The 12,500-nt window shown below is 56.2% G+C and overlaps 1 protein-coding gene across 1 annotated transcript; it reads left to right on the top strand.

Moving 5' to 3' along the window:
* Positions 1-2,053: 2,053 nt before the first annotated feature.
* LOC307084799 (uncharacterized protein) lies at positions 2,054-9,174 on the top strand (the record flags this gene model as incomplete). Its single annotated transcript, XM_079749302.1, has 6 exons — positions 2,054-2,525; positions 2,839-3,218; positions 3,901-4,972; positions 6,385-6,644; positions 8,584-8,763; positions 8,965-9,174. 6 exons carry the CDS (start codon positions 2,054-2,056, stop codon positions 9,172-9,174), a joined length of 2,574 nt encoding a protein of 857 aa, XP_079605428.1.
* Between the last annotated feature and the right edge of the window lie 3,326 nt (positions 9,175-12,500).

Genomic DNA, 12,500 nt, shown 5'->3' on the forward strand with positions numbered 1-12,500 from the left:
GGAGGGAGAGAGAGGGGGAGAGGGAGGTAGGGGATTAAAGGTCTCAGCCTCAGGGCCAATCCTTCTCAGAGGACCACAGTGGCCAGACGTCCGCACGGCCAGGTGAGCAAGCAGGTAAGGAACTCTCTCATCTCCCCGTCTCCTTTCCTTTCCTATTCCCAGTTCCACGGACGCTGTGATATCTGTTCATACGGACGACCTTGTGACGTCCTGGGATTCTCTCGAGCTGCTAAAGAGATAAGCTACTCTAACGAGGGTCAGTCTGTCCAGCCGGGTCAACTCTTACAAACTCGTTCCACTGAAGTTACTTTCATTGTGTCTTTATGTTAGTATTTGTGTGTGTGTATGCCTGTGTTGATCCCCGGAGGCTGTGTGTTAACCCCCCAGTCCCACCACTCTATTGTCCTGTCTGGACTTCATCAACACAGGAAGTGCTTGGTTTGGTTTCCTGCTGTCAACAGATATCATGTTTACGGGTGTGGCCGCAGAACGTTAAGGAAAGGATCATTTCTTCCTTCGTTCTGATCTCAGTCCATCCTCACATCATGTATTGTCGAGCTCCCGGTTGAAGACGTGATAAAACGCAATAAAGGACTAATGAGTGTTAATCAGTGTTAACGAGTATTCAGACTACTGTGAGGAGAAGGGTCCAAATAAGGAGTTTCCCTCCTGCTGCTGGTAAAACATCACAAAATGGCGTCGCTGCATGGACTGGACCTCCTCCAGGACCTCCAGCACCTCCTCACGGCCTCAGAGCACCAGACATGAAGCTCAGATTACCTCCTCCTCCACGCGCTCCTAATACCTCGTTAAAGCACACTTAAGCCCATCTGCCAAGTGGCCCTAATACCTCGTAGAACACCCTTACGCCTCAAGCCCCCGTCGCGTCCGGCCGCCGGTCACCGGCGTAGCCGTGGGAAGTGGGGGTGCAGCAGGAAAGCATGCGTATGACCTATGTTTCATACCACTCATGATGAGAAACTACAAGGCTCTCCGGCCCTCCGTCTATCATGCACTAATGTAACGTTACATTGAACCTGGGAGATCTCAACAAAAACAAAACAAAGAAACAAAAAAATCGGAGGGAAATATCCTATGACGCTATTCATGGATCCCTGAGGAAGGACTTTATCTCCACTACCCCTGAACGTCAAACAGTGTTTGGTGTCATTCATTAAAGAACCCAAATTTGCGTCTCATGGTAACTACACTCACCCACTACAGCCCCCCAACCAAAACTCCCTTCCCCCGGCCCTGTTCACCGGCACCGGCCGCTCTCTGACCTGTTTCCAGCCTTCCCCGACTCCTGCGCTCATTACCACAGAGCCGTCGTCCACAGACAGGGCTGATTTACATTTACATTTATCCAAAGCGACTTACAATAAGTCCATTTGTCAGAAGAAGAGAAACAACAATATAGCTCTGTCGGTACGGTAAGGATGTTCATAGAGCCGAGGGCCGAGCCTTAAGGTTGTTGGCGTTTCAGTTCTGACCCAGGGACAGGTTGTGATGGACAGCAGGTCCACACAGCGGGACTGACGTGTGTCTCTTCCTCTCGTAGGTCCCGCTGGGGGCTGGCCTCTGAAGCTAACAGGATTCACTCTCCTCAGGGTACACCTCCAGACGCTGAAGCTCCTGCCTTGGCCGAGGAGGACGTCAGACCCAAGTTACAACCTCCGGAGCGACACCAAAGATACAAGATGATCAGCTGATGTCTTCACAGCCGTGTGGCTCTCCTGGAGTCCAGCGCTGTTGGTGACGGTCCTCTAGAAGAAGCTCCTTCAAGAGGAGGAGACCACCAGGAGAGCTTCCTCCTAGGCTCCTGGAGGAGGAGACCACCAGGAGAGCTTCCTCCTAGGCTCCTGGAGGAGGAGACCACCAGGAGAACTCCCTCCTAGGCTCCTGGAGGAGCTCCTCTGTCTCCACCTCCTGGTGAGATGCTTCACCTCCGCCACTTCCATCCAGCTGCACTTCACCTCCGCCCGACGCCACGGCAACACTGAGGGCGCCGCCCCGCCCCCGGCGCCCGGGGCACCGCTGTCCGCAGCCCCCCATGGCCACGCCCAGGTCCCCCGAACCCAAGCAGCGGGGGGGCGGAGCGTGGGGAGGAGGGCGTGGCCTGCGGCCCCGCCCCCTGTCCTGGCTCCTCCTCTGCCTCCTGTCCGTCGGCCCGGCGGTCGCCAGCCTGCCGGGGCTGGAGCACGACTACGCCGTCAGCCCCAAGTTTGTGTGCACCCCCATCCCGCCGGAGGCCGACCCCAGCTGCTACTCCCCCCCCCTGCCCCACGGCGGGGGGGCCCACGGCGGGGGGGCCCACCCCGGGGGGGCCGGGGCCCACGGCGGCGCCGGCCACAACGGCAGCAGCCGGCGTGCGGTGATGTCGGAGGAGGCGAAAGCCTCCATCCTCCACCTGCGGGAGAGCCTGGTGCGGCAGAAGGAGGTGATCCTGGACCAGCGCGAGACCATCCGGGAGCTCACTGCCAAGCTGACACTGTGCGAGGGCTTCGGAGGACACCAGGGCATAGGTCAGCGCCGCTAGCGTCGTTAGCGTCGTCAGCGTAGCATGGGGCGCCCGTTAGCGTAGCATGGAGCAGGGTGTTCCGCTTTGATGCTGATCGATGGTTGTGCCGACTGCCTCACGAAGAGGTACAGTCCATGAGATGTACGGTTAAGGGGAGCTTGTTTTGTAAAGGGGGGAGGTCTCGTCTCGCTCACGTTCTCCGTCTGGTCGTCTCATCGGTGCAGCTCTCCCTCTCTCGCTGTGATGACGCCATGTTGGTTCTCCGCTCCTTCACGCACGGCGACTCATCCTCATTCTTCCCCGTCTGTCCACAACAGGTCACCACGACAACGGGCGCCATGACAGCGGTCACCACAACGAACACAACGATCGACGCGGTGGTCACCACGGGCCCTACCGTGACCACTACTACCCCCACGGGGTCCATCACCCAGACCCCCATCACCCAGACCCCCATCACCCAGACCCCCATCACCCAGACCCCCATCACCCAGACCCCCATCACCCTGACCCCCATCACCCAGACCCCCATCACCGTGACCCCCATCACCCAGACCCCCATCACCCAGACCCCCATCACCCAGACCCCCATCACCCCCCCAGGAAGAGCCCGTCCCACAGTAAGCCCAGCTCCTTCTCGGCCGACCAGACGGCCAAGACCCTGCAGACGCTGAAGGAGAGGCTGGAGAACCTGCAGGTGAGACCAGTGAACCACTGGTTGGACCACTGGTGATGTGTCTGTGTTCCCAGTGAACCACTGGTTGATGTGTCTGTGTTCCCAGTGAACCACTGGTTGATGTGTCTGTGTTCCCAGTGAACCACTGGTTGATGTGTCTGTGTTCCCAGTCAACCACTGGTTGATGTGTCTGTGTTCCCAGTGAACCACTGGTTGATGTGTCTGTGTTCCCAGTGAACCACTGGTTGATGTGTCTGTGTTCCCAGTGAACCACTGGTTGGACCACTGGTGATGTGTCTGTGTTCCCAGTGAACCACTGGTTGATGTGTCTGTGTTCCCAGTGAACCACTGGTTGATGTGTCTGTGTTCCCAGTGAACCACTGGTTGATGTGTCTGTGTTCCCAGTGAACCACTGGTTGATGTGTCTGTGTTCCCAGTGAACCACTGGTTGATGTGTCTGTGTTCCCAGTGAACCACTGGTTGATGTGTCTGTGTTCCCAGTGAACCACTGGTTGATGTGTCTGTGTTCCCAGTGAACCACTGGTTGATGTGTCTGTGTTCCCAGTGAACCACTGGTTGATGTGTCTGTGTTCCCAGTGAACCACTGGTTGATGTGTCTGTGTTCCCAGTGAACCACTGGTTGATGTGTCTGTGTTCCCAGTGAACCACTGGTTGATGTGTCTGTGTGGGTCTGTGTTCCCAGGCCAGGAACTCGTCCAGCTCCTACTCCAGCTCCTTGAGGGATCTTCTGCAGAGGAAGATCAACGCACTGGAGGAACAGCTCCACAACCACTACAGGGGCCACCACAACGACCACCACGGCAACGCTCGTCATGACGACCACCCAGACGACCACCATGACGACCGTCATGACAACCACCACAGCAACGGCCGTCATGACGACCCCCATGAGGACCACCATGACGACCATCATGATGAACACCATAGTCCAGGCCACAAGGACGATCACCATGACGACCACCTCAATACAGGCCACAATGACAATCACCGTGACGACCACCACAACAGCCATCGCACCAATCAGCACAACAGCCACAGATACCCCCCCCGTAACAGCCCCCGCCCCTACGACCACCACAACGCCCGGCACCACGGCCGGAGTCAGGGCCGGCCGAGCAACCACCGGGACGACCACCACACCAACCACCGGGGACCTGGTCGCCATGACAACCATCGAAGCGGTGGCAGCGGCGACCATCACGGAGACCACCACGGCTCTGGTCACCATGGTGGCAGCGGCGACCATCACGGAGACCACCACGGCTCTGGTCACCATGATGATCATCACGGCTCTGGTTACCATGACAACCATCACAGTTCCGGTCACCACGACGATCACCATGGCACCGTTCACCACGACGTCCACCACGGCTCTGGTCACCACGACGACCACCATGGCTCTGGTCACCACGACGACCACCATGGCTCTGGTCACCACGACGACCACCACGGCTCTGGTCACCACGACGACCACCACGGATCTGGTCACCACGACGACCACCACGGATCCGGTCACAACGACGACCACCACGGCTCCGGTCACCACGACGACCACCACGGCTCTGGTCACCATGACGACCACCACGACGGAGGACACCACGACGACCACCAGGAAGTATCCCGCCACAGGAAGAAGCACCCCCCCGTGCGGCTGCATTACCCCAGCACCCCCCCGGCAGTCCCCCACGGGGGGGTGACCCACGGCAAGCTGGACACGGTCCTCAGCCACCTGCACCACCGAACCCCCGAGACCGGTACTGCCGCTAGCCCTACAGACCCATCCCCCTCCCAGGCCCAGGGTAGACCCGGTCCATCAGACCGCTCCATCACTGGTCTGGCCCAGGTTAGACCCCTGGATCAGTCTTCCAGTCTGAACAGAACCAGTGCACACGGTGTCGTGATGGTAGCTCAGTATCAACAGTAATGAGAGCCCTCATCATAGTTCTCTGAAGACCCTCCCAGACCGAACCTGTGAGCTGCTGACAGACTCACTAACCCCCCGACCCCCGGTAACAGACTCACTAACCCCCTGACCCCCGGTAACAGACTCACTAACCCCCTGACCCCCGGTAACAGACTCACTAACCCCCCGACCCCCGGTGACAGACTCACTAACCCCCCGACCCCCGGTGACAGATTCACTAACCCCCTGACCCCCGGTAACAGACTCACTAACCCCCTGACCCCCGGTAACAGACCAACTAACCCCCTGACCCCCGGTAACAGACTCACTAACCCCCTGACCCCCGGTAACAGACTCACTAACCCCCTGACCCCCGGTAACAGACTCACTAACCCCCTGACCCCCGGTAACAGACTCACTAACCCCCTGACCCCCGGTGACAGACTCACTAACCCCCTGACCCCCGCTGACAGACTCACTAACCCCCTGACCCCCGGTGACAGACTCACTAACCCCCTGACCCCCGCTGACAGACTCACTAACCCCCTGACCCCCGGTAACAGACTCACTAACCCCCTGACCCCCGGTAACAGACTCACTAACCCCCTGACCCCCGGTAACAGACTCACTAACCCCCCGACCCCCGGTAACAGACTCACTAACCCCCCGACCCCCGGTAACAGACTCACTAACCCCCCGACCCCCGGTAACAGACTCACTAACCCCCCGACCCCCGGTAACAGACTCACTAACCCCCTGACCCCCGGTAACAGACTCACTAACCCCCTGACCCCCGGTAACAGACTCACTAACCCCCCGACCCCCGGTAACAGACTCACTAACCCCCCGACCCCCGGTAACAGACTCACTAACCCCCTGACCCCCGGTGACAGACTCACTAACCCCCTGACCCCCGGTAACAGACTCACTAACCCCCTGACCCCCGGTGACAGACTCACTAACCCCCTGACCCCCGCTGACAGACTCACTAACCCCCTGACCCCCGGTGACAGACTCACTAACCCCCTGACCCCCGCTGACAGACTCACTAACCCCCTGACCCCCGGTAACAGACTCACTAACCCCCTGACCCCCGGTAACAGACTCACTAACCCCCTGACCCCCGGTAACAGACTCACTAACCCCCTGACCCCCGGTAACAGACTCACTAACCCCCTGACCCCCGGTAACAGACTCACTAACCCCCTGACCCCCGGTAACAGACTCACTAACCCCCTGACCCCATGCTCTCTCGCCCCCCAGCGGCGACCCACAACAAGACTCCCCAGGACCCGGACGTGTTCCAGATCAGCTTCCCCCTGCGGACCAGCTACATGCACGCCCGCATGAAGGGCGCGGTGCTGAAGGAGATCTTCGCCCTCACCGTCTGCCTGTGGCTGAGGGGCGGGGCGGGGGGGCCGGGCCTCGGGACCCCCTTCTCCTACTCGGTCCCGGGCCAGGCCAACGAGCTGGTCCTCATCGAGTGGGGCAGCAACCCCATGGAGCTGCTCATCAACGACAAGGTACCGTACCCAGCCCTGGTCCTGGTCCTGGTCCTGGTCCTGGTCCTGGTCCTGGCCCTGGTCCTGGTCCTGGTCCTGGTTCTGGTCCTGGTCCTGGCCCTGGTCCTGGTCCTGGTCCTGGTCCTGGTCCTGGTTCTGGTCCCGGTCCTGGTCCTGGTCCTGGTCCTGGTCCTGGTCCCGGTCCTGGTCCTGGTCCTGGTCCTAGTCCTGTGAGCCCTGGTCCTGGCCCTGGTCCTGGCCCTGGCCCTGGTCCTGGTCCTGGTCCCGGTCCTGGTCCTGGTCCTGGTCCTAGTCCTGGTCCTGGTCCTGGCCCTGGTCCTGGTCCTAGTCCTGTGAGCCCTGGTCCTGGTCCTGGTCCTGGTCCTGGTCCCAGTCCTAGTCCTGGTCCTGGTCCTGGTCCTGGTCCTGGTCCCGGTCCTAGTCCTGGTCCTGGTCCTGGTTCTGGTCCTGGTCCCGGTCCTGGTCCTGGTCCAGAGATCTGCTTAGGAAGCTCTAGGTCCCTGGGGGTCCTCCTGGGGGGAGCTAGTCCACCCAGGGTGGGGCCCTGGCTGCCGTCCACCTGGTCTTTGCCTCAGGTGACTACAGCAGTGGTTCTCAAATGGAGGTACCGTACCCCTAGGGCTACTTTGGAGTACTGCACGGGGTACTCAGAAAATCACTAAAGAATATCAAATATATTAAAAAGTAAACAATTCTGAAAGCTAGACAATAGAAAATCGAGAAAATGGATAAGGAGAAAGGAGAATCCGTTAGAAAGGAAACGCATCCAGAAGCTCCAAAATGTTGTCAAGAGATCTTTTGTGGCGGTGAAGGGGGTTCTCTGCTGAAGAGATATCTTACAGGGGGTACACCTCTATCTTAGAGGGGGTGCTAACCAGCCGCGTGGGTGTGCCCACCTCACGCTATCAAGGGGTCTGGGACTGCACCAGGGGGGCAGACCAGGTTGAGGTTGACATTTACATGTCGGGCAATTTACGTTTGGGAGACACTTTTACCCAAAGTGCAGTAAGACTAGAAAGAGAAACATCAACAACAATCACCAGGTTAACCCATTCCACGTATGCAACAGAGACTGCTAGGCTAAGAGGCTACACAATGCTTAGTACTATTTTTAAGTGACAGGACGTACACACAATAAGTGTGTATATTAAGTGCCAGGGCGCACAACATACAGTAAGTGTGTAAATGAAGTGCCAGGACATACAACATACAATAAGTGTGTAAATTAAGTGCCTGGACGTACAACATACAGTAAGTGTGTACATTAAGTGAAATGATAAAACGAGTACAATTAGCTCCGGTTACAATCCGCAGTGAAGCTGAGCTCCACTGGTAACGTATCGAACAGCAACAGAGTTAGAAGGAGCATACATGCGTCTGTTCTTTCTAACTCTATTGATGTCCGATACGCTACCAGTGGAGCTCAGCTTCACAGTTTCACTCCAAAGTAAAAACCTTTGACCTGAGGAGGAGCCGGTCCACTTGAGGTAAGACAATCTGGTGGATTCCAGCTGAACCCAAGATCTCATAAGATCTCCAGGGGACTTGAACGCTGACTCTGACCCAGGGAGTTAAGCTCTTAGTCTGAGTGCCTGGCCGTCTCCCAGAAGCCCTGCTGGCTCTTCCTCCTGTGCCGACGCAGGCGAGGTCACAGCTCTGGTGTCCGGTGAATCACTCAGTGACACGGACAACCAGAGCTTCAGCGCCCCCAGGCTGTCCACCGTCTGTCCACTCAGTAGGACTGGAGGACAGAGTGTACTGCCGTCTGTCCACTCAGTCGGACTGGAGGACAGACAAACCACACAGTACAGAACCACAGACACATTCGTAAGTGGCCCCAACACCAGTGGGTCCGCGCCACAGCCAACACCCACTCAGTCTGTCTGTCTGTCTCCCCCCCGCCCTCTGACCCCTGACCCCTGACTTCCTGTGTGGCCAGGCGGTGACCCTGCCCATGATGCTGACGGACAGGAAGTGGCACCACGTGTGTGTGGCGTGGTCCACCAGGGACGGGCTGTGGGAGGCCTACCTGGACGGGCTGAAGAAGGGCTCCGGGGAGAACCTGTCTGCCTGGCACCCCGTCAGGGCCGGGGGCGTGTTCATCCTGGGGCAGGAGCAGGTACACACACACACCCCTGGCATAGACGTGAGAACCACTCTCATGTCTTCCTACTAAACCTTGTCTGTACCCCACCCGTCTGTTCCCCATCTCTCTGTCTCCCACCTCTCTGTACCCCACCCGTCTGTCCCCCACCTGTCTGTCCCCCACCTTTTTGACCGCCATCCGTCTGTCCCCCACCCGTCTGCCCCCCCCGTCCAGGACTCCCTGGGGGGTCGGTTTGACGCCTCCCAGTCCTTCGTGGGGGACATGGCGGACGTCCAGTTCTGGTCCCGGGTCCTGGCGCCGGCGGAGGTGCACAGCCAGGCCAGCTGCGGGGCGCACCTGGCGGGGGACGTGCTGTCCTGGGGGGAGGCCAGCGTGGAGCTGCACGGGGGGGTCACCACCCACCCCTTCCTGCCCTGCCACTAGAGGACTACAACTCCCGGTGGAGGAAGGATTACTTCCCGGGATGGTTCTGGTCGGCAGCCATGTTGGTTTGACCTGCTTGGACTCGGCGGCCATCTTGTCTCTGTTGTTTTGGTTTCCTCACCTCTCTCTGAAGTAGGGCAGCGGCCTAATGCTCGTTATCCAAGCCTCAGCTAAGAGGATTCTCCTCCTCAAAATGGAAGCTCACCGGCATCAGCCACCCTTGATTACTCTCCTGGCCGTGCGGATAAAGGGCCCCCGCCAGCCGTCTGCAGGGACCACGACACACTAGAGCGCCACCTTAGATCTTTAATGGAGTCATGGGCCCCGTGGTCAGACCTGGGGCCCCGCTGGAACCAGAGAGGCTGGGTTCCTGATCCACCATGGTATCTGATGCCAGTACTCACATACTACTGTTATATACTAGTATACTATGTATAGTACTTTAAATAGTGTTTACCACTCAACATGGTAACGTCAAGCTATCAACTCTCCAGTTTCTGAGGAGGGTTCTGCTGAACTCTGAACTGAACACTGAACTGAACACTGAACTGAACACTGAACTGAACTCTGAACTGAACTCTGAACTGAACTCTGAACTGAACTCTGAACTGAACACTGAACTGAACTCTGAACTGAACTCTGAACTGAACTCTGAACTGAACACTGAACTGAACTCTGAACTGAACTCTGAACTGAACTCTGAACTGAACTCTGAACTGAACACTGAACTGAACACTGAACTGAACACTGAACTGAACTCTGAACTGAACTCTGAACTGAACTCTGAACTAAACTCTGAACTGAACACTGAACTGAACTCTGAACTGAACTCTGAACTGAACTCTGAACTGAACACTCGAAGGAAAGTTAGTGTTAGGAGGAAAGTCACCAAAAGACAGGAGGACATCCGTAGACCCAGCAGACCCCAGGGGGGACGCAGGGGGACCCCAGGGGGACCCCAGCAGACCCCAGGGGGACGCAGGGGGGACCCCAGGGGGACCCCAGGGAGGCTCAGGGGGACTCAGGGGGGACCCCGGGGGGGCCTCCCGTCCCCGTGTGGCCGTAGCTTTGATCTTGGTCAGGAATGGACGTCCCTGTCTTAGCCAGGGTTTAGGGGATTAGCGGGGAGCTGATCCCTGCTATTTCAGCCGCCCCACCTGGAGCAGGACTTATGGAGGCCCTGGGTCGGACTCATGCTTTTGTACTCTTCTGTGTCTGGTCAGTGTTTGGACTATATTTAATCTGTGTTAGGTTTACGGTTTTATTTCCCAACGTGATAATAAGTAAATAAACAGTTTGTGTCTGGAGCTCTGAACGGAGGACCTGTTTGGGCACACTCTCTGCAGAGCTCGTTGCCATGGTAGCAGGACAGGCCGAGCGTTGGAGGTGCATGAGAGAGGCATCCTGCGTCCTCTGCATCCTCTGGAAGCGCTCCCAGAGCGAGCCAGGGCCGGCCTGACGGCATAACCACAGAGTTCACGTCTAGCGTTATGTTTCTGTTTATGATAGCGGGCCAAAGAGGTTTCATAGTCTGTGGACGACCCAGATCCGTACGCACGGACACGCCCGGACCACGGACCTGACTCAAGCCTGGAAACCTCACCCTGCGCGCGCGTGTGCGTTCCCGGGCCCGTGCGTGTGTGCGCGTGTGTGCGGGTGTTCGTGTGTGCGCGCCTGTGAGGCTCTCTGACCGCCAGAGAGCGGTGAACCCACCGTTCCAGGTGGAGTTCCAACACGTTCAGAGAAGTGTCATAACGCCAACGTTATGATATTCTCTCGGGAGCAAAGGAGGCGAGTTGAATTCCTGTGTGTCGGCCAAAACGGGGAACCTGTTTATGAGACTGGGAGTCGACGATTGTACAGATATATGTAACCATGTACGGATTAAAACTATTAAATATTTTAAGAAGTAAAACGGTATTATTGGGTTCAATGATTCAGTAACATTGACATCCATGTAAAGATATGTGGAAAAGATGTGTGTGAGTGTGTCTCGCAATGTGTGTGTGTGTCTGTCTGTGTGTGTTTGTGTGTGTGTGAGTGTGTGTTTGTGTGTGTGTGTGTGTGTGTGTGTGTGTGTGTGTGTGTGTGTGCGTGTGTGTGTGCGTATATGTGTGCGTGCGTGTTTGTGCGCGTGTGTGCGTGTGTGTTACCTTTACATTATGTTCTCAGAAGCCCCCAGGGAGAAGAGGAGCAGAAGGAGGAGGAGGAGGAGGAGGAGTTGGGAGGAGGTTCATGTATTCTGGAGATTAACAAACCAAGCTGAAACCAGCTCTCAGACCGATCAAATAATAATCATAAATAATCATCATTATTTAATAATAAATAATGATGATATATCCTCAATTTTACACTAGCAAAAGCCTTAAAAATCCACAATAAATGAAACACAGTTATCAGACTACATTGATGTACTATGAGGCACGAAATAATCCCACAAATGTATTCTAGAAATATGAGACAAAATAATCCCGAACGATTCTAGAGATAATCAGCTTGACCCAGGAGCCGTGAGCTCTACAGGCTAGCAGTATCAGCTAAACCTACAGCTGTTTAGACCCGGAGCAAAACACTGAAACACCTCAATTCAAGGTTTTTTAAATATAATTAGCATAAAATTAATACCTAACGGACACTAACTGCTACACAATTCAAAGAAAGTGAGTAACATGCTGACCCTACCGACTAACGCTAACCAGGACTGGAGCCACCGGCGGGAAGCGACGGTCAACGCGCTCCGTGGAGTTAAAACGGTCAAACTCCACTAGGAACAAGTTTTCACTCAATCAGCCGCCAGTACCGCCCTAGGACACTAGGGGGCACTGTAGTCACAAACACACACACACACACACACACACACACACACACACACACACACACACACACACACACACACACACACACACACACACACACACACACACACAAACTTTCTCACATCATTTTCTCTCTCTCTCTCTCTCTCTCTCTCTCTTTTAATAGCTCCCTGATCATTCGGACTGGAATCTCTGCTGCAGATGACTGGGAGTTGGGTTATAACTGGTGGTCTCTGATGAAGTGTAACTTACAGTAGAACTCACCTGACACCCCTCACATGAACACATGCACACGCACGCACACACACACACACACACACACACACACACACACACACACACACACACACACACACACACAAACACACACACACGCACACACACACACACACACACACACTCACACACACACAGGGTGCGGTTCTTTCTCACTGTTAAGAATAGTGTTGGGTTCTCAATGAAACGTGTAAATACCCCTGTGGCTCAGAGACGCTTCTTTTTAAATCTGCT

This window comes from Pollachius pollachius (genome assembly GCF_949987615.1).
Source record: "Pollachius pollachius genome assembly, chromosome: 13".
In the NCBI taxonomy this organism is placed as follows: Eukaryota; Metazoa; Chordata; class Actinopteri; order Gadiformes; family Gadidae; genus Pollachius; species Pollachius pollachius.